The 27,882-nt window shown below is 43.2% G+C and overlaps 1 protein-coding gene across 10 annotated transcripts in view; it reads right to left on the bottom strand.

The window, feature by feature from the left end:
* The window catches only part of ZNF462 (zinc finger protein 462), a 170,428-nt gene that overhangs the window by 62,436 nt on the left and 80,110 nt on the right, over positions 1-27,882 (bottom strand). For 5 of the 10 annotated variants that reach the window (XR_008316128.1, XM_053296024.1, XM_053296016.1 and 2 more), the window contains exons 3-6: positions 21,949-27,401; positions 19,798-19,962; positions 17,032-17,315; positions 4,508-4,626 (exon numbers count right to left, since the gene is read on the bottom strand). Coding sequence is in view for 9 of the 10 variants with exons in the window: in XM_053296024.1 (XP_053151999.1) it covers positions 4,508-4,626; positions 17,032-17,315; positions 19,798-19,962; positions 21,949-27,401 (6,021 nt within the window). In the remaining variant the exon portion in view is untranslated. The remainder of the gene's footprint in view (positions 1-4,507; positions 4,627-17,031; positions 17,316-19,797; positions 19,963-21,948; positions 27,402-27,882) is intronic. The other 5 variants (XM_053296023.1, XM_053296019.1, XM_053296025.1 and 2 more) reach the window with 5 other exon arrangements.

The raw sequence follows: 27,882 nt of genomic DNA on the forward strand, positions 1-27,882 counted from the left end.
CTGGAGAAAATGTTATGAAAAGAGGGAAATAAATCAAAACAATTCTTTTAAAATTTGGGCTATGTTGTTCAATCATCCTACCTTTAAAATGTGACAACTCGGGTTGCTTAATATAGAAAGCATGGCTTCCAGAGCCCAAAGTACTGAGTTTAGAGTGGTTGCATTTGTGTATGAAAGAGAGGTTGCAAAGTGATGTATAATTTGCTTATTAAGTAGGAGATGTATGAGACTCTTGCAGAGAGTGTGGAACCAATTAACTGAAAACAATTTCATCATCCAAAATCTTTGACTATGTATAACAAACATGATCACCTTCTTCCTAGAAAGAGACATTAAAGTTGGAACTCAAAATATGAAATAAACAAAACAGTTGTGTCAGAGTTGAGTGGAAGTAGTTTGGGCTCAACAAAGAAAGCAGAAGAGAGAGAAGCAGGATCACTCCCCACAACAAGTAGGCATACATCACAGGACTGAAGAGAATATCGGGCCTCTTTTCTAATACAGACGTACTGCACCATTCCTTCATTAAGAGAGCAATGCATGATCAAAGCATGGAGGGATCCAGCTCACCCACCCTGCCCCAATTCACATCACCCATGTACATTTGGACATGTAAGTGGCACTGACGCACATAAAGCAGCCTACAATCCTTACCTTCCACCCTGATTCTGTTTGTTAAGGATCACAAGTTATCAGGACTACATTTGTTGAACTCTGTCACTTACATGTTACATCAAATGCATGCAGGCAGGCTGGGGTGAACGTAGGTGAAGCAGACGGGGGTGAGTAAAAGAAATCCCACTACCCCATCAAATATTGAATAAATGCAACTTTCTATGTGTATGAATAGGGTCTGTATTATTTCATTTTCAGATTGCTGCCACAGCTCACTATGCCACTATTACATTGAAGATTTTTAGGTTTCCTCCACAATTTGTTTAAAAAACCAAATCCCTGTGTCTTAAATAAATTACTAAATAATGAAGGGGGGGAAACCACTCTAAAATAATATTTTTATGCATGATTTAGGTTGGTACAGAACTTTAAGGAAGTAATATAAACAACAGAAAAACTTCCTTCATTCTTTAAAAGTTCTCATAGTTGATACCAAATCTGGACATATCCCAGCCACAAAGCCAAATAAGTAACACAAATGTATATAATACACCTGAACTCAGACAAATGCAAGGAGAGACCTGTTGGATCTGAAGAAAGGCCCACCTGCTCCAGCATTCTGCTTCCAGCAGTGGCCAACCAATGTTTTTGGGAAGCTTACAAACAGGACATGAAGGCAAGAGCCCTCCTCTGCTGTTTTTGCCCAGCCTCTAATATTCATAAGCATAAAGCTACTGAACATGGAGGTTGAATGTAGGTATTATAGCTAATAGCCACAGACAGATGTGATCTCCATGAAAATTTCTAACCCAAGGGTGTCAAATTGCAGCCCTCCAGCTGTTGTTGGCATACAACTCCCACCATGCCCAATCACAATGGCCAGTAGCCAGGGATGATGGGAGCTATAAGCCAACAACAGCTGGAGGCCATAGTTTTATACCCCTGTTAACCCATATTTAAAGCAAATGAAGATAATGGTTGTCACTGCATCCCATGATAGTGAATGCATTTTCCATTCAGTAAAATGCAGTCGTTTCATCTGTGTGCATCTATTGCCAATCAATTTAACCAATTTGAACCTATTGCTAATCTAGGATGGTTTGGGTCCTGGATACCTGAAGGACAGTCTGCTCCCAAGGGTTTCTGCCTGCCCAACAAGGTTGTCAGAGGGGCCTTTCCTCTGTGTGCTGATGTTGAGAGAGGCTACATTGTTGTGCACGCAGGACAGGGCCTTATCTGTTGTTGCCTGCCCCCTCCCCGGCTCTGGAAAGCTCTCCCAGTGAATGTCCACTCTTTGACATCTGTGACTGCTTTAAAAAACAAAACAAAACCTTAACCATTTTATTTGTTCAGGCTTTTAACCCTTGGGGGCTGCCATGTCTCTCAGTTTTCCTGCTTCTGTTTGTCTTTTTAATGGGGTTCTTTTTGTTGTGGTTTTTTTTTATTTTTTATGGTTTTATTGTATAAGTGGTTTTAAAGTTTTAAATGTGATTTTTATAGAGTTTTGTTGCATTTTAACTTTTGTAAACTACCTTGGGATGTCTTATGAAAGGTGGTATAAAAACTGAATAATAATAAATAAATTTAATTGGTTAATCCCCAATTTTTGCATTATGAGAGTGAAAAAAATATCTTTGTCCACCCCACCACATCACTCTTACATTTTATCACCTCTATCATGTACAGTTGGGGGTGGGGGGGGATACTGTCAATTGGCTTACAGTTGTGATTAGTTCAATGAATATGATTTGTTAAAAGAATTAGTTAAAGCATCAAGAAGCCATAAATTGTGCTCTGTAAATTTTGGTGCAAATTAGCTAACTACGACTTTAGAAAGGAATAATGATGTAAATCACACTTGCCCCCATGTTTTGAAGCTTCTTTCTACAATAATGAGGAGCAGAATGCACTTTAAAAAAAACAACCCACTGAGAATTTCAAAATTTTACCAGGAGGTTGTGAACCACAAAGGAGAAGAACTCATAAGAAAACACATCACAAATGCCAATCATAAGTCACTGTGTGCTCACCAAAGTACTGAGAACGACAAGAACGGAACTTGGTAAAGATGTTATTATGAGTATAACAACATGCTCAAGGAACACACTGGCATCAACATAAAGTTTAAAATGAAGAATGGAATTGCATGAAGCAGCTCACAGCTTTTATCTCAGAACCTGGAGCCCCTATAGAACTCCAAAGAATTATGACAGTTTTTCAACTGGCCAAGATGCAGACAGCTGCAGATGGTTCTTTTGGTTTTTAGACCAACACCCAAATTCCCACAAGCTAACAAGGCAGGAACCTAAATCCACCTACCTTCCAATTACTCTGATAAAGACCTTGCCCAACAACATTGTTCTCAGATAAATTCCAGCCAAACAAACCTATCCATGAAGCTCTGCTTGGCTGGAGGCTAATGCATAAAGTTTTGGCTTCAGAGGACAAGCAACAAGCACACTGTCCTAATTCTTCCTAGACCCAAGCATTGGGCACAACTGAGTTTCGTGAATATTTCCTCAAACCCAAAGTGTTCAGGGGAAGAAGGAATTCACGTCTCTGCAACTGTGCCGTTGCTCCTTGTTTTGGTGTGCTGTAGCAATGAAGCTCCTGCAGTGCAGCAAAACAGGGAGGCGATTCACGCAGCCCAGGCAGCCCAGCCCGGTTTTGCACGCACGTGTGAACCACTGGGATCAGGCCCAATCCCAGCAGTTACATGGCGGCAAACCCACCTAAGTAGCCCCCCTCTAAAATGAAGTTAAGGGAGCGAGCGCTTCTTAACCTGATCTTGTATCAGCTGCAGCTGGCACACTCGGAGCGGGGGAGGAATCCCAATAATGCATTGTGGTGCATTGTTGGCGCTCTGGAGGGCAGGGCGACACACAGCAGTGCTTCCCTGCACCCTGACCCCCGGAACTGCAGGGAGTAGCTGCCAGTCATCCGGACAGGCAATCCTCCTGCCCAGGGAAATATGGACGATCATCTGTGGGGAGGGTAAGTGTAACCCACTCTCCCCACAGACTGCCTCGGAGCTCTTCTCAGTGATCGTGAGAAGAGCTCCAATGAGAATCAACTTGAATGAGCACTGGAATGTGCATCAGATTGCAGATGTACTCTTTGTATTTGGATGCACATTTGGATGCTTGAATGTACATTTAGATGTGTGTCCTAATTCCCATTCCAACAGAACATCATTTGCTCTCAAATCTGACTAATTCCATAGCACTATGCATATGCTATCCCTCATCAGCTATCTGTGCTATCGCACATCAGCTGCGATCACATACTGTAACAATAGAAAAAGAAGCCGCCCTTATACCGTTTTAAAAATATGGTGCAAAGCAACTAGAGATGAGGGGAATGATGACTGTGAACAGGTTAAAACACACAACACAACAAGCGTAAGGCTTCTCATAGTGCCTTTTCACCTCTAAAAGGCAGACTTTTCACCTAACAAACATTTGAAGGCAAGCAGTTGGCACAACAGTAACTCTTACCACCATACTCAACATGTTTGCATCTGCAGACCAAAAGGAGTGCCCTGCCTTAGCTTCAGTCCTATACTTTCCACTTCTCTTCTCGGCTTCCATCCCAATTACAGCTTGGTTTCCACATCCAGTTTCTAACACGTAGTTCAGGCTGCCTGCCAATTTTGCATCACCCCTCGACCTAGTCTGGCTGCTCAATGTAGCCCTGGCTTATCCCATGTACCACACCAACATCTCTCCCCTAGTTGGTCCTGGCAGTTGTCAACAGTTGAGAAAAGGGCTGAGTGCCCATTCAAGGGCAACACACAAGTACAATTCAAGTTGCCTGATTAATAGATGCAGTAGGCAGCAAGGGGGGAAGCAGTGTTAATGCTTTCATTGCAAAATGGAGAAATAAGACTTACCAGCGTGAGCTTTGAGTAGGTGCGTTTTCAGCCGGCTGTTATAGGAGGACTTGAAAGGGCAGAGTTTGCAGCGAAATGGCTTATGATGTCCATGGTGGGCTTGCATATGGCGATCCAAACTTGATAGGGGAAAAGCAGCAGTGAGAAGCAAAAGGAAAAGGGGGAAACAATGAACAATCAGTTCAGCTGTAATAGACGGACAGAAAACAAATCTAGTCATATCTCATGCATCTATAAGGTAGGTTTGTTGGTTTACATCAACAGAAGTAAATTCTCACAAATGCAAATAGAGATGTGGAAGAGCCAATTAACAGGAGAACTGAGTGCACCCAATGGTCATAACAAACAAGCAGAGCATTTGAGGAAGCGAAGGATACAGAAAAATATATTTGTTCTGGGGATGATGGAAGAAGCCAATGTCATGACTAATCAAACAAGCCTCACCAAAATATTTCTACCATCTGAAAGCTGGATGTGTGTAAACAAGCAGCTCTTAGTTTCTTCTGAAAATGTCAACAATCCATCTTACAAAGGCTGCAACAATAGCAGAAACCTAGTTGCCTGGGCATCTATACATTTTATACTTGCACCTGCAAACCAAAATTCATTTTCAAACTTTTACTTGTGATGTAAATTGAAAAAAGCTGAAGAGTTTTCAGAGCATAAGATTGGAAATTGTGAAAATCAGAAATTTTGCAATTCCAGTTTCAGTCTCTTTCTGTGTAGTCCAAATATCCCTGCAGTACATGAATATGAGGGAAAGAGGTAGCCATCAGAGTTTTCATAGTTTATCTCTATGTAAATATGCAGTCACTTCAAGTGCTTTTATTTTTATCCGATGCCTTTGTTCGTTCATTTTAATATCAGCTGAAATAAGAATGTTCAGCAGGTGGCTGAGAAGTTCCTGGTCTCTAGCATGAGAAAAGGGTTTGTGTCTGTTTGTACAAGACAGCACATTTTCCTAGCAGTGCCACATTCATGATACTTGCTCTTTAAGGAACAGTCTCTATAGCAAACAAATAAGGTGCCCATGGTGAAATTATTTCTATCAAGTACAATAATCCTTCTAAAATGAACAAAACAGCTTTGCTGGACTAGACCAAGATGCATCTAGTCTGGCATTTTGTTCCAATAGGAGCAAGCCAGATGCTTCTTAAAAACACACAAGTAGGGCATGCCTGGTTGGCCCCAGACACCTGGTACCATGTCTCTGGACACAAAAATTCCACTTAGCTCTCAGAACTAACAGCACAAGGCAGACAGTTTCATTGCCAAACACTTCTTACAGTTAAGAAGTTCTTCCTAATGTCTAGCCTAAATCCTTGCAATTTCCACCCACTGGTTCTAGTACTGCCCTCTGGTACAACAGAGGACAAATCCATTCCTTCTTCTAGGTGACAGCCCTTCAGCTATCTGAAGACAGTTATCATCACTCCCTCCAGTCTTTTCTCTTTTCCAAGTCAGGGAATCACTGAAAGGACCCAGTTTCTTTATTTGTGGGACAAAAATAGGATCACTTTTGCCTATCCACAGTTCTTGAGTGGCCAAAAATGACATCCAACATTTCCTAATGCCATTTGTAGTGCTGTGCCATTTTCTGTTCTGCACAAGCACACACACTCCCAAGAACAAAAAATAGGAGGATTTGGAAGTTTGGGGGGCATTGCTGGAGAGCAAGGTACTGTGCTTATTTCTGCTCCCTCTTGCTTTTTCTTTTGATTTTCAGGAATCTGACCCCTCAATCCCCATAGGGTTATGGTCTCTTTATTAGCAGTCTCGTTATTCGTGGAAATAGGTAGGAATGGAACCTCCATGAATAAAGAGGGCCTCCTATACTGGCAGTGAGATTGGTTGGAGTGATGGGAGTTGTAATTCAGCAACAGCTGGAGGGCCAAGTTTGCTCATCCCTGTTCTAAGAGCACAGACCATGTATATCCCTCATTAAACTGGAAGCAGTTTGTATGGACAGGCTCTTCACATGGTTCTGGAGATCTTACTCATAGGAACATAGGATCACAGGAAGCTGTCATATACTGAGTCAGACCATAGGTCCATCTAGCTCAGTATTGTCTACACAGACTGGCAGCGGCTTCTCCAAGGTCGCAGGCAGGAGTCTCTCTCAGCCCTATCTTGGAGATGTCAGGGAGGGAACTTGGAACCTTCTGCTCTTCCCAGAGTGGCTCCAGCCCCTAAGGGGAATATCTTACAGCGCTCACACATCAAGTCTCCTATAGCAATAGCAATAGCACTTACATTTATATACCGCTCTATAGCTGGAAGCTCTCTAAGCGGTTTACAATGATTTAGCATATTGCCCCCAACATTCTGGGTACTCATTTTACCGACCTCGGAAGGATGGAAGGCTGAGTCAACCTTGAGCCCCTGGTCAGGATTGAACTTGCAACCTTCTGGTTACAGGGCAGCAGTTTTACCACTGCGCCACCAGGGGCTCATTCACATGCAACCAGGATGGACCCTGCTTAGCTAATGGGACAAGTCTTGTGCTTGCTACCACAAGACCAGCTCTCCTCTCGCACCAGCAAAACCACAGAAAAAGAAGATTTTGCTGGTGTAATGACCACATGCAAGGAACCCTTTTCTACATAGGTTAGAAGCTCACATGGTTTGTGTTTCTACCAGTAAACACGCCACCATTATAATGCAAGAGTGAATATAGAGAAAACTGGAGGCCAAATCTGTCAAAGGGCCAGGAAAGCAAAACGGAGTTGGAAGGTTTTTTTAGCTTCTAGGCCAGCTGCCAGAATTTAAGTCAGTTGCCAGAATTTGTAAACCAACATGTTGTCCAACTCAACCTCAGCTTGCTCTCTGCAATGAGAGACTGAGCAGTGCAAGTATAGCTGTAGTATAAGCTCAGCTGACCGGACAGGGGCAGCTTGTGGGTGGCAGCTGTGAGGATCAACAACACACCTACTTCTCTGAAAACCTCTCTTCAGAATACCCCACCCCCAGATGCAAACGCAAAGCTGCTGCTGGAGCCTGCCAGACCCCGAGGCTGTTCTCACAAGTGGCCAAGACAAGGCTAGGGCAGCTGAGCCCGGGCTTGGCTGCCCATGAGAACTGTCAGGAGGGCTGTGGCTCTTGGTAGCACCACGGTGACAAGCCCTCCTAGGGAGCCTACTGGTTATCTGAGGTTAAGGGCATGAGACCCGGGCTAACTGCTTGTGTGTCAGTGCTGGCTGCTTCCAGCCAGCTGCTGACACAAGAGTGGGCTCCTGGCCATTCTGGGGGGATCCCCACAATGCACTTGTGCGGCGCATTGAGGGATCTCTGGGGGCCAGGAGAATGTGTCCTGGCCCCCGCAAGCCTGTGCTGCCTGGGGCAACAGTAGAATGTCTGGGCACATGATCTGCATGCCCAGCCCCGGCACCAGGATCATCTGCAGGGAAGGCAAGCTTCTGCAGCTTTCCCCGCCGCCCGCCGGCAAGCCCACTTCCATGATTGTGAGAAAGGGCTCCTCATCTCCTGAGCTGTCCCTAGACCCACTCAACTACCAGAATATTTGAAATAAAGAAATGGCAACCCTCCAAAGGAAACCTCAAGGTCCCTGCGGAGGCCATGGCAAAGCTGAAAAGAATCCTGATTGAAGCTGTGATCTCTTGTGAACAGTGGCACTCTCAAGAGTGTGTGCCCAGGGGCGTAACTATAATAGGGCAAGGGGAGACCGTTGTCTGGGGGCCCAGTGCCTTGGGGGCCCCCCCCGAGGCAAGTCACATGACTGACTCCCCCAGCCGCGCACCTGCCCGGGCTTCCTTCACTTGTATTCATCCTCCGAAATTGATGTGAGTGTTAAGACCTGGAGCTTCCAGAACCACATGTCTTTCTCTAGGACCATTAAATGACTTGCATCATCCACCATTTGCAAAACCTTTTGTGGTGCGCACACACACGTACATACTTTTACTATGCTTTTATAATATAATTTTACTATGCTATTATATATATATAATTTCACTATGCTTTTTGTTACCACTATTCAGCCTCATTTAAGATGCCTTTACTTCATGAGCTGAGCTTCAGTGAGGGGGGGGGGCATTTTAAAATATTGTCTCTGGGCCAACTCCAATGTTGCTACGCCCCTGTGTGTGCCCCTTACAAGCCTGGCGGACAAACCACCTGAAGAGCAATGTGATCAAATATTACAGCTGGGAAACTGCACATAGGCCTGACTATAAAACCCAGAGGACTGACATTTCAGTATATCATCCTGTGGTTGACACCATTATATTCACATATAATGGCTAGACCTATATATTGTTGATATGGATCCAATTCCCCACTCCCTCCCACTGTTAGTTATATCAATTTAATTTCCATTTATTTGCATACACAAGGAGGCCAAATAAATCTCTCTAGGATTGCCAACTCTGGTTAAGCTGTTCCTGGAGATTTCCCCTACTCCTCACAATATGTTTTCCCATAGTTCTTCACAGCATTCGGCCCATAAAACCTTCAGGATTGCTTTCAATAATATCCTGCAGATGGATGCCAATTCTTGGAGATTCCAGGCCAATTCTCAAGGGTTGGCAACCCGACTCTCGACTGAGGTTTGGACTATTTAAACTCTTCTGCGATGGCATGCTATATGCTCACCGCTTCCTAGCACAGGTGGTTTAGAGACCAGGAAGCTAGTCAGCTAGGAGTCCACACTAAGCTTGAATCCTCTGGCACCTTTGCCTGTCCCACTTCATCTGTGAACCTAGTCCTCATAGATCCTCTAAAGCAGGGCTGGTGATTATAGTGGTGTTACATTTGTTTTATATCTTGTAAGTGCCTACTGCTTTGAGTAATTTAAAGCAATGCTATACAAAGTAGTGCAGAACACTCCTTCTTACTGAAGTGGACTGAAATTCATTGTGTACACAAGAACCTAAGAACAGCCCTGTTGGATCAGGCCCAAGGCCTATCTAGTCCAGCAACCCATTTCACACAGAGGCTCACCCAATGGCTTTGAGAAGCCCACCGACAAGAGGTGAGGGCATGCCTTCTCTCTTGCTGTTGCTCCCATGCAACTGGTCTTTCGAGGCAACTTGTCTCTGAGGCTGGAGGTGGTCTATAGCCACTAGTAGCCATTGATAGATCTGTCCTCTATGGATTTGTCGAAGCTAGTGGCCATAACCATATCCCCTGGCCGTGAATTCCATAAATTAATTATGTGCTATGTGGAAAAATACTTCTTTTTGTCGGTCCTAAATTTCTAGGCCTTCAGTTTCATGGGATGACTCCTGATTCTAGTGTTGTGAGAGAGGGGTGAAATACTCTCTACTCCATGCATAATTATATATACCTCAATCATGTCTCCCCATAGTCCCCTCCTTTCCTAACTAAAAAGCCCCAGATGCTGTAGCCTTGCCTCATAAGGTGGCAAGGCTACAGGCCCCTGATCATCTTGGTTGCCCTCTGCTGCACCTTTTCCAGTTCCACAATGTAAGATACATTGACCAGAACTGTATGCAGTACTCCAAATGTGGTTGTGCTATAGTTCTGTTTAAGGGCATTATAATAGTAGCATTTTTATTTTCAATCTCTCTCCTAATGATCCGTAGCAGGGAATTTGCCTTTTTCACAACTGCCATGTACTGAGTCAATGAGCTGTCCACCATGTCCCCAAGATCTCTCTCCTGGTCAGTCACTGTCAGCTCAGACCCCATCCATGTATATGTGAAGTTGGGGTTTTTTGCCCCAATATGCATCACTTTACACTTGCTTACACTGAACACATTTGCCATTTTGTCACCCACACACCCAGTTTGGAGAGATCCTTTTGGAGCTCTTCACAATCTGTTTTGGATTTCACTACCCTAAACAGTTTAGTGTCATCTGCAAATTTGGCCACTTCGCTGCTTACTCCAAATTCTTGATAACTCATGAACAAGTTTTAAAGTGCATTTATCCCAGTCTTTGGTGGGGAACTTTGTCAAAAGCTTTTTGGAAGTCCAAGTATACTATTTCAACTGGATCACCTTTATCCACATCCCTGTTGATACTTTCAAAGAACTCCCAAAGGTTAGTGAGGCACGACTTGCCCTTGTAGAAGCCATGCTGGTTCTCCTTCAGCAAGGCCTGTTCTTCTATATCTTTAACAATTTTCTCCTTAAGTATGCTTTCCACCAATTTACTTGGCAAAGAAATTAAGCTAACCAGCCTGTAGTTTCCCAGACTACAACTGGAACCCTTTTTGAAAATCGATGTTACATTTGCTACTTTCCAGTGCTCTGGTACAGAGCCTGATTGTAGGGACAAGACCTGGACAGGGGAGCTGGGAGAGATTAGTCATTTCCAGCTGTGTCCACTTGGATATTCAGTGCAGCATCAGCATCTCTTGGGAAGAGAGCTGGTCTTGTGGTAGCAAGCATGACTTCCCCCTTAGCTAAGCAGGAGAGGATATCAACTTCCCTGGCATCTCCAAGATAGAGCTAAGAGAGATTCCTGCCTGCAACCTAGGAGAAGCCACCTGCTGCCATTCTGTGTAGACAATGCTGAGCTAGATGGACCTATGGTCTGACTCAGTATATGGCAGATTCCTATATTCCTATATGCTGGATGGCCATGGGCAGAGGGTGGTTGCTGTAATTGATAAAAGCTCTATTTTCCTCCCTAGGCCCCCTGTCCAAGTGAGCACTGGTTCAGAGTGTTTGTACCTGGTGGTGGGCGGCTCTCAGAACAGAGTGGGGGATTCTGTTGTTCTCGGATTGGTGTTGAGGACTCCCAGAAGGATTGTTCTGGGTGACTTGAACATCCATGATGAGGCTGCCTTGTCGGGGGTGGCTCTGGGGTGGCTTCATTGCCACCTTGACAACCATGAAGCTACCCCAACACATGAATTGGGGCACACTCTGGATCTAGGTTTTGTTTTTGGTGTGTGTGTGTGTGTGTGTGTGTGTGTGTGTGTGTGTGTTTAACTGAACAGCAAGATAACGATTTGAAAGTAGGGGATGTGTCATATGTGCTCTTATCATGGTCAGATCACTTCACTCTGAAGTTTAGAGTTTCAGTGGCTTATACCACTCCGCAAGGGTCACGGACCTATTAAAATGGTCTGCCCCTGGAGACTGATGGACTCCAATGGATTCCTGAGGAATCTTCCAGCTGGTATGGCAAGCGCTCCTGTTAAAGTTGCTCTCTGGAACAGAGAGATCGCTCAAGCAGTTGACACAATTGCTCCCAAGTGCCCTCTCCTGCAAAGCAGAGCTTGTGCAGTGCCTTGGTATACACCTGAGCTGAGGGCAATGAAGCAAGCTGGGAGATGGCTGGAATGCAAGTGGAGGAAAACTTGGGGTGAATCTGCACAAACAACTTATTATTGAGCCTACTCTGGGGCAGCGATGGAACAAAAGAAAAATTTTCCCCACCCCATTGCATCCTTTCATAGTCATCCAGCAGGGCATTTCTGAGTGGTACAGAAATGTGGCCCTGGGAAAGATGTGTTAGAATCCTCAGTAGCACACTGTGACGCATTGCACAGCACTTTGAGGGTAAAGTCGCTTGCATTCGCCAGGAGTTGGACTCTACAGCTGATGCAGTGCCATTGGGAGAGGTGTCTGGAGTACCACCTGGTACAGTTTTGCTGGAAGAGTTTCAATTATTGGTCCTTGAGGATGTGGACAAGGTGTTTAGTCAAGTTCAGCCGACTACGTGCATGCCTTCCCCTTCCCCTTCATGGCTTATTAAATTTAGTAGGGATGAAATTTTTATCTGGATACAGCACATTCTAAATGCCTCATTGAGAGAGGGAGTGGTCCCAGATTTATTGAAGAAAGCTATTATCCGACAACTCCAAAAGAAGCCTAGTCTGGATCCAGGGGATGCAAATAACTATAGGCCTGTGGCCAATATTCCCTCCCGGGCGGCAAGGTGATTAAACTTGTAGTAACTGACCAGCTCCAGACACTTATGGAGGAAATGGATTATCTAGATCCATTTCAATCAGGCTTCAGGCCTAGCTTTGAAACAGAAACTGCTTTGGTCACCCTGTGGAATGTCCTGTTTAGGGGGAGAATGTCCTGTTCAGGGGGAGTTCAACCCTGTTATTTATCTTGGATCTCTCAGCAGCTTTCAATACCACTGACCATGGCATCCTTTTGGATAGGCTGGATGAGCTGGGTGTGGGAGGCACTGCTTGGAGGTGGTTCCACTCCTACCCCGAGGCCCATTCCCAAAAGTGGTGCTGGGGGATCACTGCTCAATTCCTTGGCAGTTGTGCTTGGGGTTCCACAGGGTTCCATTCTTTCCCATATGCTGTTTAACATCTACATGAAGCCGCTAGGAGAGGTCATCCGGAGATTTGGCCTGAGATGTCATCGGTATACAAATGACGCTCAACCTCTCTCTTTTTCAACAGACACAGGTGAGGTGGTGACTGTCCTGAATCAGTGCTTGGGATGCAGTATTGGATTGGATGAGGCTGAATAAGCTTAGACTCAATCCAGACAAGTTAGAAGTACTGTTGGTCTGTGCTTCCTCTGCCCAGGTGAATGATGTTCAGCCTGTTCTAGATGGGGTTTCACTCTCCCTGAAGGACCAGGTTTGCAGTCTGGGGGTGCTCATTGATCCAGCAAGATTATTAACTCGGACTGGGCGCTTTGATCATATTACACCAGTGCTTTGTCAACTGCACTGGCTCCCAGTCCGTTTTTGGGCCAAATTCAAAGTCCTGGTTACCTGTGAGAGCACCTTGCACCCTATGTGGGACCCAAGATCTTGTCTGGAGGCCTTCCTCACAGTGACCCGGCCAAACGAAGTGAAGTGGGTGGCTACTAAGGAGAGGGCCTTTTCAATGGTCACACCCTGTTTATGGAACAGCCTCCTCAGTGTGCTTCACTTGGCACCATTACTTTGTTCTTTTCGATGCCAGGTAAAGACCTTTCTGTTCACTCAAGAGTTTTAAAAAATTATTTTGAAATTTGATTAAAAAACAAGTTTTTAAATTGTGTAGGGTTGGGTTTTTTTGGTGTGTTGTGATTTGATGTGTTTTTATTGGATCTTTTAATGCTGCGTTGCGAGCTGCCCAGAGAACAATTTGTTATGGGGTGGCTAACAAATAAAGTTAATTTTTAATGTATTATCATTATTATCATTATTATCATTAGGAAGCACAGAGGAGCTTCCTGTTTTACCCTGTTTCTAATTACCCTGTTTCTAATTCTCATCAAAATGGGGGACAATCTGCATTTCTCTTGAAGGGAGATGCTTGCCCAATCTATGCATCAGGAGCACACATCCATTCCACTTGGGGGAGATTTGGAAAAAGGGAGAAGCAAGAATCACTTTCACATTCCCTCTCACTTCTTTTGAACGTCTCATCTATCCCTGTATTTCACAATACGTTCAGTACTGCGTGTGTGTGTGTGTGCGTGTGTGTGTGTGTGTGTGTGTGTGTGTGTAAGTACAGGAACATATATAGGAACATGGGAAGCAGCCATATACTGAGTCAGACCATTGGTCCATCTAGCTCAGTATTGTCTACACAGACTGGCAGCAGCTTCTACAAGATTGCAGGCAGGAGTCTCTGTCAGCCCTATCTTGGAGATGCCAGGGAGGGAACTTGGAACCTTCTGCTCTTCCCAGAGCAGCTCCATCCCCTAAAGGGATTATCTTACAGGGCACACACATCAAGTCTCCCATCCATATGCAACCAGGGCAGACGCTGCTTAGCTAAGGGGACAAGTCATGCTTGCTACCACAAGACCAGCTCTCCTCTCCTAAACATACATATAAATGTATGTTTCCTTTTAATGTGCAACTGTTTAATTTCTAATAATAACTGCTGCTAATTGAGCAAAGAGACCCCTTTGAAAATGATGGCTGTCTTATTTAGCAGGGGGAGAGAACAACCCCATCCCAGTTCAACTCAGCATAGTGTCCCCCAGTGGTTGTTGCTAGTATTCCTTCCCTTGTGTTTCCTTTTAGAATGTGTTTCTTGAGCCCTTTTGGGACAAGAAATCATCTTCTTGTTCCTTTTGCTATATCAACTGCTTTGACAACATTTTTATGACATAGGACATAAGATGCTGCCATATACTGAGTCAGACCATTGGTCTATTTAGCTCAGTATTGTCTACACAGACTGACAGTGGCTTCTCCAAAGTTGCAGGCGGGTTTCTCTCTCTGCTCTATCTTGGAGATGCCATGGTGGGAACTTGAAACCTTCTGCTCTTCCCAAAGCGGCTCCATCCCCTGAGGGGAATATCTTACAATGATCATATGTGGTCTCCCATTCAAATGCAAACAGGGCAGACACTGCTTAGCTAAGGGGACAAGTCATGCTTGCTACCACAAGATAACACCACTACATCAGTATCCTCAATTTGATTACAAACTTATAATATATTATTCTTAACTTTCAAGGGTAAGCACAAAATGTATTTAAGATGATATTTTAGAGAAACCTCTTCTGTTTGTGTGCAGATTCTACTTAAAACTTCCACCCAGCCTGATCCCAGGAAAATGTACAGAACGCAGAACTGTAGAGTACATTTTAAGTTCTGTACAAAAAGTGTTTTAGTCGTGAATTATGGGAACTTAAGACTAGGAAAGACTAACTGTTTGACGCCTAGCCCACAACCTGAGGAAGGCAGGTCCCAATTCTTTACAGTGTATTTGTATTTAAAACTTAAGAACATGCTTTCCCTCTGTCTGCATGCAAAGCCTGTAACAGAGCTTCTAGGTGAGTTCGGAGCCACCGATGATTACAGGGAGCAAGGGAAAGAAACTGCAGTACAAAAAAGCTACCTTAATTTTTTATCACAATAGCTCTCACCCTTCTTTGATAGGAAGAGGGGCAAAGAGGCATGCTCTTTGCCGCTCCAGCATTCCATTCTGACTCCTACTAGTGTCTAAGCTGGTTTCCTCCTTCTGCTTCCCTAGGAGTCCCCTGCATCTGGTGGACAATAGAACTATGGTGGGCAGTGTCTCCTGAGAGCTACAGGCAGATAGGCAGGCATGGAGCCAGCAGCATGCTTTTGAAGAGATCCACCATTGATGAGTCAATGGTGGCATTGTGTGTGAGAGCAGAGCAGAGAGTGGAGAGGCTCAAATTCTGGGGAAAAAAATTAAAGGCATCTATTTCAAAGACAGCAATAATTGGCCTGCATTCCCTCCATAGACTTCATTGTGAATATTAATGTAACAAGTGATTTATCTAGCAGGAAATGAGACGGATCTGCACCCTGCTCAAAATCAAAGCTGTCAGTTTATGCAGTTACAAATTTAGTTCCCTAGCACAATTTTTTTAAGTTTAATTCAGTTGTATACTACTTGTTGTGAGAAAACATCAAAACGGTGTACAACATATAAAAACAGGTAATAGACTATCAATAAAAACCACATATAAAATTACAGCAGCTTGAGTCTTTACATCAGTGACAATCTAAAAATTGTCAAACGAGGCCACCTAAAGTGGAATAAGCCAAGATATCCTTCCAGCACTATCCAAAGGCTTAATAAAAATCCACATCTTCAGATGCTTATAGAAGGCACTGAAATAGTGAGTGAAATCTCGATCATTTTGTTGTACAAACATCTTTATTAGGACAACAAGACTGGAAAGTCCAAAGAAGAATTCATTCACATGTATGGCTATTCCTGTTCAAAATCAGAGCAATAATAAATTTTACAATGAGAAAAACATCACACAAAAGGTCCCAGTCCAACACAAGGGGCTTAAATGTTCCAGCTTTGTGCTGAAGAATAGTCAAAGACTTTGTTGCCTTCCACTCAAAGAAGCAGGCCTAGCAACCTAACCAGAGTTGTCACATTAGCTACTACTAACATCTCATTTTTGTAACAGTAATACTCTTATACACTAGAAAACATGATGATAACAGCCGTTCTGGGTAAACTAGCAATGTATTCCACTGCTGAAGCCCATAGCTAATTTGAAATTCATGCATTTATTTATATGCATTTACATACTGAGAAATGCTAGCTGTAGTTATGCTTTCTAACTACAGCACACATTAATACGACAATGCATCCAAATTGTTAGTGCAAGACGTGCAGCAATCTCCTAAACAGGCCTACTCAGATGTAAATCAGATTTGCTCCCAACAGTTTCTAGGGGTTTTATAACAATAACCATTTGAGAATTAAAATGCCAATTTGGTTGGTCAACAGCAGGAAGATGGGGTTGGTGTAAGGCAGAGAAGTTATACTTGGGACAGCAGTTCTGTTCTAGTAATTTAAACATCATTGAAAACTAAATTTCAATGGAGTTTCCAATTTTTAATTGATGTTTGACATCCTTTGTGTGTTTCTCCTCGAGTTTTGATCCTGCTTTTCCAACTGTATCATCTGAAGTTCTGAAAAGATGCAGGTTTCCAGTTTGCAGAACACACACTCACTCACTCTTTGTTACTCAGTCCCAGTGTATAACACCAGAAGTGCCAATTTAATATTAGTACATCAATAACACTTTTGAATGGATATATATTTGTATTCTTTTGCACATAGGTAGCTGCTAAATAAATGTTAGGTAACTGAAATAGTAACCAATAATATAGACTTACTTGTGCCTGAAAGCAGAGACAAAGGAACAATACTGGCAGCTGTACTTGTCTTCGCGAGTAAACATGGCCAATGCCAAGTGACTTCTCTCATGCGATCGTAGACCCTGCATAGACATCAAAACCCGGTCACACTGGCTGCAGTGGTAGCCACCAGGTCTGGTTTCATCTTCCAGTGATGGTCCAGATTCAGCTTCTGCAAGTTCCACAGTGGCAACACTGCCAGGATCTTTGGCTCCCTCAACACCCTCCAAGAAAGCTGCATGTGAAGGATCTTCAGCTTCCTGCTAAAAGACACACATCCCCCCAAAGCCATCAATTCTCTCTCCCTTCTGCCCTATTGTTACCTTTACATCTATGGAAGTCTAAAAATTTCCTCTAAGAGCTACATCTCTATAACTTCAGCTATGTCTAGATTCTGACAACATCCCTGCAATCACAGGGAGATTTAGGAGCATCTTCTTTAGGAGAAGGTGCTCCTAAAGAAACACACAGCCTTTTTACATTGAGACCAAGACCAATAATGTTGCTTGCTGGAGAAGATCACTTTCAAAAAATTGCCCCCACAAATATTTTTCCCCAATAGCTCACTTCTAAGGAAATGCCAATCTTCTTTATAAAAAGTGATCAGCATTACTTGCTCTCCTTTCTTCAACTTACTGGTGTACAATTGGCACAGAACATTGTACTGCATTTGTTGGACATCGTAACATTCTATTTTTATGAAAAGCCATCTAAATGCTTTTGTTCCTGTTGAGCTTCATCAGCAACTATGTGGTGTCTACTCCCGTTCTATCCAAAAATGACCTGGACCTCTGCTGCCATATCACATACAAGGGAACAAGAAGGAGAACATCAGAAAGAAACGTTGGACTTACTGTAAAAGGTTCTTTCTCCTCCAAAGTAGGTGGTCACTGTTTACAAGAGAGAACTCTCTGAGAAGGAATCCTCACAACCTGCAAACTCGATTTTGCGGCTATTTACAGAGGAGAGGAAATGTTGTGGCTATCCTCCAGGGCACTGAGGTGCTCATCACCAACCTCGTTCATGATGGCACGTCAACCATGGGCACAGCAATCTTTGCCATAACCTTGCTGGGTAGTACATAAAATCTTTTGGGCAAGGAGCCCCCCTGCTTTGTAGAGGTGGGGTTACCCCACTCGGTGAGCACAGTATTGCAGAAGAGTGGGGGGAAAGATACCACTGTTGTTGATGACTAGTGGACAGGAAGACATGCTGTGAAAAGGAGGATTGCCCAGTGGCCCCCGGTGCCTCAGCAGCGTTAATGGGCCTCATGGCCTTAGCCAAGATCATTTTTTATGTGTCCTGTGAAAAGAGCTGCATAATCGGGTTTGCGGGTCGTGAGGACTCTTTCTCAGAGAGTTCTCCTTTGTAAACTGTGACCTCTTACTTTGAGAGAGAAAGACAACGTAATATTAAATGCCCTTCTCAAGTACAATGGTCTAAAGTAAACTCTCGTGTATTCAATTTCTTTTATTTTTGTAAGAGATATATACTATGTATTCTTCAGTAAAGTTCTACGTAAGATTAACAGCCTTTCTCCACCAAGAAATACAGAAGATTTAGACATGGGCTACAAAATTCAAAAATGGAGCTTTGTTACAGATTTGCAGGAAAGCAGCTTTGGAATTGTCACTACATTTGAAGAAGGAAAACTCTTAATAGGAGCATGCATCTTTTCCTTTGTTTACTTTGCATAAAATCCAAGACACATGCTAGAGTGTTGCACATGGAGAAGTATATTTTAGGGCATGCACTCCAACTCCATGAACCCACGTTCACGCTATAGCTTGCACAGAGTTAGTAAAGTGAAGATATACAGAGAACACATACAGGGGAGTCATGTGTAAAAATGTCCATCTGCACCAATGTAACCCAAATTCTGTGCTAAACAAATCTGAATTTTCTGTCTAAATCCACACATTAAGCAAAGGTGTATGATCTCTTTTTTCCTATAATTTATTATGCAATATTTACTACTTTACATAATTTAATTGCATAATTCTGCTAGTCACAGAAAGGGAGCTATACAAGGCACTGAAGCCCTGTCCCTGAACCCTGGAAACCTCATTCAGCGATTCCTCTGGCTTCTGAGGTTTCATCAGGCACCACTAGAATTGCCCACATACTACATACTTTCAAGCATATCTTCACACCCAATAAGGACTAGAAAGTTGCTTTTAAAAAGCAAGCATAAACCCATAACTAATTTTACAGTTTGTACATCATTCACTGTGCATGCTAGCACAGAGGGCACAAAAGTACATTAGCTTTAGAAATATGTGCTTCAGTCTTCCTTTTCTGAAGGGGTTAAAAAATAAAAACAGCAGCAGCAACACAGAACAACCACTATCACCACCACAAAAAACCTCTCTGCCTAGCAGTCTAAACCTATGCTCTAAAAAAATAATAATAATAATTCGATTTCTATACCGCCCTTCCAAAAATGGCTCAGGGCGGTTTACAAAGAGAAATAACAAATAAGATGGAAAATTAAGTTTTTAAAAAAGTATGCTCCCATGTATAAAAAAGAAAGAAAGAATATGGTCCAGAAAAGAGTCCACAAGAAACAAGGTAAAGTTGCATCCAATAAATAGATGAGTGGGACTGGAATACTATTTTATTTACTAAACTACAGTACTGTATGCCTGATCTAGAACACCCTGACACTAAATGACAAATTGGTTTATTTCCCCCTTTGATGCTACCATGCCTTTAGTCCCAAAACTAGTTCTTCCACTTTCTCACCTTGACTGCAGCAGAAACTGAAGCTCCATTCCCATACTGGACATGCTTACGAAGATGATTGCAGATGGCTCGAAGGGTAGGGTGAACTTCCACACAAAATTTACACTTGTATCCCACAACCTTCCTCTCCTTCAGCTTTGAAACTTCTTCTAAACTACCAAAAGGCTGCAAGGCAACACAAACTGAAACTTAAATGTGCTATGAACAGATTTCTGGACTGCAGTACAAAATAAAGTTAGCAACAGTAGCAGACATCCTGCCTTATTACATGAGAAGTGCCAGAGTTTCTACTGAGTTCCAGAATAATGCAGCACCAGTACTCACAAGGGGGCAATTCTGACAATCTTTCCTCCCTCTGGAAGTGTTCTGTGATAACCAAATATATGTCAGTGAGGGTTGTGTGACCCTCAGTGACATATCTTCACATGGCACAGATTACTTCCTTGCCTCAAAGTTGATGAAATTCACCCTGCCCGCTGCACAAGTGCTGATGTTGCTTAGTTAAGCCCCAGTGCTTCTCACGTGGCACTCACACTTTGTTACTCAGGATGTTAAAAATTCCTTAGAAGATGTAACATTGGTTTAAAAGCCTCTAAATGGACTCAGTGTACACTTAAAAACTGATCCAGTCCACTGGGTCATGCAGAAAACCCTAACACAAATTTGCAGCTAGAAACTCTACTAGAAACCTTTCTTTCTAGCAAAATATTGCCACAGCAAAGATAATTCTAAAAAAATTGTTGCTGATATTTTCCACTCAACAGCTTTTGGGTTACGTCCATACTACAATTGTAATCCAGTTTCAAACCAAGTGGAATATTCATGGATTTCTCCAAGGGCAGTTGGGAATTGTAGCTTGCATGTGCATACACATGCAACAGGAATCTTTAATAGAGGATTTTCAGAGCTTTCACAAAGTTACCTTTTCTAAGTTTCCTTGAGAAAAGCCATGATTTTTAAACAAGTTTAAAACTGGTTCAACATCTGTAGAGCAGAGATGTTTTTGCTGAAAGTATACAAGTTATGGGCAACAGCATAGTTATTGAGATCTGGATTATTTTTGACTGAGAAAGAGCCCTGTAAAACTCACCGAGATTATAACCCCTGTGAAAACAGAGGATGGCCATTGAAGGCAGAGATCAACCATATAATCATAATGGAAGACTTTTGCTTTTAATTCAGGTAGTATTTGGCTAGATTTGACTGAGAATTTTTCTTGCTAATGCCAGTCCACTCATGAACATTCAGTTCAGGATTTATGACCAAGAACTCAGAACTTTTCCATCTTGCTCTATTTGGCCATTCTTACATAATCCCTAGCTTCCAACATCCCTTCCTTTTTCAAAATTGACTGAAATGCATGGACCTCACTGGTGTGACAACCAGCCTCAGGACTACATTCAGCTGGAATCCCTCATAAGAACCAGGTTCCTATACTAACAAACAAAATTTGGACTCCTATTTATAGCCATTGATCCATTAAGATGGCTTTGTTGGTTTCCTCTTATTCTTATTTGTTGGGTTCCTCTAGGACTAAAGTATCCTAGATGTCTGCAATAAAAAGTTGATAAAAATATATTAGTTTTCTATGTGAGCTTCATTGTTCATTGTGACTTCTGCTAAATGTTGCTTCAGTATGGCCTCAAGTAAATTAAACATGAGTTTAATCTGTAGTTCACTAGAAACATGCTTTAAATCCATGGGTTTGCATTCAATTTCCTATCATACAAAATGTTATGGCACTGCCATGCCTTCTCTATGATCTTACAAAGACACAAAATTAATTTTCACTATATCAATACCTGGGGCCAGGGTTGGGGAGGAAAAGCAGCAGTTTCCTCATACTAGAAAGGCTAATGGGATTTGGTGCCACAGAGAAATTAGCTTTGAAATGAGGAAGGGGAGGAGGGAAGAAAGAACTTGCCAGGACTTCGAGGAAGGGGTGGAAGAAATGAAAGGAAGGGGGTGTAATCAAGCTGCAATGTTTAATTGACTTAGGGCTTATTGGCACACTAAGTCACTGGTGAGCCTGTAGCTCTTCAGCTGCCAAAGGGAATGTGCATCTGGACGCTAGTAATGAGATATCTCCTGGGGGTGGAAGAGGAGAAACACCACCAAATATAAATATAAAATGTGAAAACATATCCTTACCCTCTCTTGTTTGAAATCTACAAAAGCACCATCTGCATATTTTTGCTTGCTCAGAAGCTGTTTCCTCCTCTCTTGACGCTTGGCACGCTTCTGGAATTCCTCATTATGACTGTTCAAGTGTGAGGTCAACTCCGCCGTGCTATGCAGTTTACTATCACAGTGCTTGCACTGGAAGGCAGGGTTCTGGAAGCGGACACCACTTCCCAGTATGGTAAAGTCTCTCTTCAGGTCCTTGCTGTGGTGGTCAGTATAATGCATGCACAGCAGCTCGGCGGTGCTGAAGGAGAGTTTGAAACACTTGACGCATCGGAAGGGAAGCCACTCCATTTCCGGAGCCTCTATCTCCACCTCAGGCTTCTCAAAATCATTCCTCTCCTCTGGTGGAGCCTGCTGCCTTTCATACTCATCAGCATACACAGCCGTGAAGTAACCCCCCAGCTTGCTGGCATGCTGCTTCTTCGGGAACACTCCCGGGTGGCGTTTCATGTAGTGGGAGACAATTCCTTTCTTGCTGAAGGACTGGAAGGAGCAGAGAGAGCACTTTTTCTTCTCCACTGCCCTCCTCAGCTCCTCACTTAATTGAGGAGAATCTTCTTTGGGGGGAGATGGAATGATCACTTTATTGGGTTTGTCACTTACAGTCCTCGAAGCTGCCAAGCAATGAGTATAGTAAGCATCAATGTCGTGGCGCTTCTGGTAATGTGCAGCCAAACCTTTACGAATGGGGTTTGTGTAGGAGCACAAAGCACACTTGAAGAGGTTGTTCTTGCCTTCCGGCTGTGCCCGAACATTGTTGTGTTTGATTCGGTAGTGCCGAGCTATCCCCTTCCTGGTAGAGCAAAAATACTTACAGAGCTGACACCGGAACACAGTGTGAGAAACCAAATGGGAACTCGAGAAGTGTGAAGGTGGCACTGAATCATCTCCAATGACCTCCTCAGAAGCAATTTCTGGAGAGGGCTTAATCTCAGTGACAACTTCAGTTTCCACGGAAGCAGGTAGCTTAGGAGGAGATTGTGCAAATACATCAAATTCAGGCTGGTTATGGTATTTCTCATAATGAATTTTGAGTTTCTCCAAAGTGCCATGTGTGTAAGGACACAATTTGCATCTGTAAGCACCATACCCCTGCTTGAATATTCTACTAGTCTCCTCCACATCATTCTGGTTCATGTCATTTGGTTGCTCCACATCATGCACAAAATCTTCTGCAGTAACCTTTACGGAGGGATGCCGTTTCTGGTAGTGTGTAAGAACACCATGGATGCGTGTGTTAATGTACGGGCAATGCCTACACTTGTACACAGCTCCTGGATTAATATCGATGTCTTGTGCAAAATCTGCAGCTTTAACTTTCATCCCAGGATGTTTTTTGCCATAATGGGTCAGAAGGCCATGCAAATTATTGTACTCTGACTGGCACACTGTGCACTGGTATGGTGTTGAGGATATTGCAGGATTCGCAGAGGTGAGCTGGATAGCTTTGTCATGGGAAAGGTGTGAATCGTCTGCATATTCTGTATCCTGGTCCACCTGCAGTGATGCTATCTGGTCCACAGAATTTACCCTAGCCCCAGCATCATTGGATACTGGGTTAGCTTTATCAGCAGCATCTTTCTCCTTGATGATATCTAGCAATACAGACTCATCCCCATTCATGGCCCAAGGATGAAAAGCTTGGTAGTGATTAGTAATGTCCCAAATGGAAGAAGCTTCAAAAATGCAGTCCCTGCATTTATACGTTTTAATCTCTGATGGTATCAGTAAAGCTGGAGGCGAAGGGTCCGGCCCTGCCCAGAGCTTGGTTGCCATGTATGTGTAGTCAACGTAATGCTCAGGATGCCGCCTTTGGTAATGCACAAGCAAGCCGCTGGGCTCAGCATGAGAGTAGATACACCATTCACAATGATATCCAGCTTCTATTAAGCCATCCAAAAATGCCCATCGCAAAATAGATGTGACTGTGGCCTTCAGGCTTGGGTGGTCCTTTTTAATGTGCTTCCGCAATGCGTAGAAATAAGGAGATGTGTAAGAACACTGCCTGCATTTGAGAGCTCTCAGCTTAGCCTTTTCCCGCTCAGCGCTGGAAGCAGGAGTCTGCATGCCGCCAGGGGAATTTTTCTGGCCACGATCACAAAGACTTCTGATTGTGGCAGTGTGCTGCCTAATCACATCCGCATTAGCTTTGAAATCACGATGCTTCTTTTGGTAATGTATGAGCACGCCTTTCACTGTCCGGTTTCCATAATCACAATGCTGGCAGAAGAACATCTCATTTTCTGAAGGAGCGATGGCATTCTCAGAATTGCCTCTATTAAGCTGTTGCATAGATGCTGGTGGTCTATGAATGCCAGAAGACATATCTCCAGCTCTCATCATTGCTGCAGTGGGAGGTGCCTGCCTAATGTACTTTGCAGTAACTTTTATCTCTGGGTGCCTCTTCTGGTAATGCACCAGCACTCCGACCACTGACCGGTTGCTGTAAGAGCAATGTTTGCAGTAGTAAAGCTCAGTGGTAAGATCTGGAGGTGGCGGAGGTGGCAGCTGTGAAGCCATGCTGGGCATTTTGGGGGAGACGGGCGATCCCATTTCATAAGCCATCTGAGCCAGAGCAGAGCCCCTCTCAACAGATACCACACGCATGGTCTTTTGAATCCTGAAGTACGAAGCCTTCTCTTCAGGATGTTTTTTCTGGTAATGTACCAAGACAGAATGCATATTAGGACTTGCAAACGAACATACGTCACAATCATAAACCACAACACTATTTACTGATGACTCCTTCTGGCTTTCAGATTCTGGACTATTTGCTTTTGAAGTGTTTTTGTTAAAAGCAACAGGTACCCCAGTTCCATGTGGAACTGGAGTGGAAGTGGCCAGACTTTTAGGAGCTGAGTTCAAGATCTCCCTCAAGGTTTGTGACTCTGAGTTTAACCCCTCTTGCTGCTCAACCACATAGCTCGAGAATATCATTGCATTATTAATTTTAACTGTTGGGTGCATTCTTTGGTAATGTGGCATTAGGCTCCTAACATTTGGGCTGGTGTAAGAGCAGAACCGACAGCGGTAGATCAGATCAGAGTGATCGAAGTTTAGTACATTCATAGCTTCAGGATGATGCTCACCATAATGTTGTTGCAGGTCTTCAAAGTTTGTATAATCAATGTAACATTCAAGACATCTGTACACTGCGCTGTGGTCATTGGGATCCAGGATATATCTAAAGCTGAATTTGATGTATGGATGCATTCGTTGGTAATGAGTGCTAACACTCCTGGCAGATTTGTTGCTGAAATCACAGTGTTTGCAGTAATAAAGCCTTCCTGAATCACCATAATCAGAATTGTCATTATTTTGATCAGATCCATAGATACTTGATTGGCTGCCCAAAACAGATGAATTCAGACCCTGCTCCTTCAAGCCAATTGAAGAACAGTAATAGTCCTCCTCATCCTCAGATATTGTGAGCTCAATTTCTGCCCCATTGGTGGAATTGTAATCATGTGGGAGGTTTCTGTAGTTGGACTCTTTTTGAGACTCACTGGTATCTCTTCCCCACATTTGTTGGGAAGCAAACGCCATTTCCATCAGTGGCTCTGCTTGTTCTTCTTCCTTGTCCAGTTCCACTTCTATCTCCACCTCATTGTCTTCCTCTTCCTCATCATCCTCTACATTAATCACGGCATCTTCTTGCTGCTTGTTTTGATTGATTTTGCTTTGCAAATTACTAGCTATCTCATCAATCCTAGTTCTCTTCTTCACTGGTGACAGATCTAGGGGAAAGTCATTGGACATCTTTCTAGAGGCTTTTGCTACAAAGTTGTTTTTAGAAGACAGTCCAAGAATTGAGGTCTGACTTTTCTTCACAGTGCTGGGTGAAGCATGAGTATCGGGCTCACTGTCTTGTGGAGTATTTGATGATGGCCCCTCGTATTTTGGCAAGTTGTCACAAAATGAGTGTTTGTGTTGCTGATGAACTCGAAGGCCTTTCAAAGTAGTTGTGGAGTAATTGCACATGGTACATTTATATGGATGTTGTGAGTTTGATTGTGGAGACTGCTGCTGCTGCTGCATGGAATCCATTATTCCCCCAGACTTCCTGCCATTTATATTGCCCCCTTCATAGGATACTGTGCTTTCATTCAAAGAAGATGCTATGCTTTCAGTTTGGGAATTCACTGCATCCCAGTCTGACGCTGCACCGGTATGGCACTGTTTATGAGCTCCAAGTTTGAACGAGCTCTTACAAGTGAAAGGACATTCATCACATTTGTATACTGCTGTCTTTCCAGACAGATGGATGTTTTCAATATGACGGGAAATGCTCCTCCGGTGCATGGTGAGGAAAGGACAGAAAGGGCACTGGAACCTGTTCATAAACCTTCTAAATGGAATCCCTTTTGTTTCCAATAATTTGTGGCCTTCAGATCCCATCAGTTGCTCTGCAGTTAATCCTGAGGTCTGGTGATCCATGGAGTTCAATCCATTCTCACTGTCTAGTTCATTCAGCTCATCATCAGAACTGGAGTCATTTAGCATACTATTTGTATCCATGTCAGCAGAAGAATTTGCCATGTCAGCAATCCCATAATGGGATCTGTCAGACAAATTAACAATGCCCGAGTTGTGAGGTGCCTTATGTTTCATATGAGGATAGGAAACGGAAGAAAATTTTGAAGTAGAAGAAGAGTTGGACCTGACAAGGGAATTGTTCATAGAACCTCTGTAGTTTGGGAGGTTTGCATTGGGCATCTCCCGTCCAGAAGCATTCATGGGGATATAGTTGGGGGTGGGGCTTGGTGGACTCTTGCTTGATACATCTGGCATACTGGTCCCATCCTGTTGCTGCCTCAGGCTTGAAAGTATTTTTACCATACTACGATGCTTCTTCATCATATGGTCACACCAACGTTCCCTTCGAGGAGTTTGATAACTACACCATTCACAACAGAAATTGCCCCTAGACTTGGTTAAAGGCTTGACCATAGATTCCAAGATGCTGCGCTCTACAACTTCAGCTGGAAGTTCCTTGCATGAGTCCTGCACTGGTACAGATGTAGATGCTGATTCAGATATAGCAGCTGCAGCAGTGGGAGGTGTGGAGCTCTCCTTCAGGCTGTTTTTGTGGTACATTTTCTGGTGTTTAATAATCCTTGCACGCCTCGGTGATTTGTAGGTACAGAACTGGCAAGAAAAAACCTTACCGAAGCCTTCGTGCATCATGATATTGTAATTTAAGGATCCTGCACTAAGAGACCCAGTTGGGGATCCTCCAGCCTGAGCTCCATGCACTTTTCGCGTATGCTCTATAAGAAGATTTTTGGATCTAAAATAACGCACACAGAATTTGCACTGGAAAAACTTGTTTGCTGGTTTAGAGAGCATATGCTGGCCATAATAATTCTGGCTATGGCTATAGTAATTTCCAGTCCCCAGCTGCGCTGCATTTTGTCCTAAAGAAAAGCAGAATCAAGAAAGAGAAAATTTAGAAATGGTTGCATTCAGTTCTAAAATCGGGGGGCGGGGGTTGGGGGTGGGATGCATTCTGCTTTAAGTATTGGGTTCATAATTATTTTTATTTTTATTTATTAAAACATTTTTATACCACCCAAAACTTACGTCTCTGGGCAGTTTACAACCTGTTTCCTGCGATGTGATAAAATGTAACACTTAACAGTTCTTCCTGAAAAGTCTGATGATGTATTTAGATTTGGCATCCTAGTTACAATATATATTTTTAATTAAAAGATATTGTTTGCACATTTTAGAAGTATCCCTTCCAGTCAACTTCAAATGAAAGAAGGAAGGAATAATGAATAATTACATAACACATAATGATGGAATAAAATGCCAGTCAACTTAGATGTCACAACCAAGTACCACTAGTATCAAAAGGATGCCATTAGTGGTACTGAATGCCATTAGTAGTACTGG

This window comes from Hemicordylus capensis, chromosome 2 (genome assembly GCF_027244095.1).
Source record: "Hemicordylus capensis ecotype Gifberg chromosome 2, rHemCap1.1.pri, whole genome shotgun sequence".
Classification (NCBI taxonomy): Eukaryota; Metazoa; Chordata; class Lepidosauria; order Squamata; family Cordylidae; genus Hemicordylus; species Hemicordylus capensis.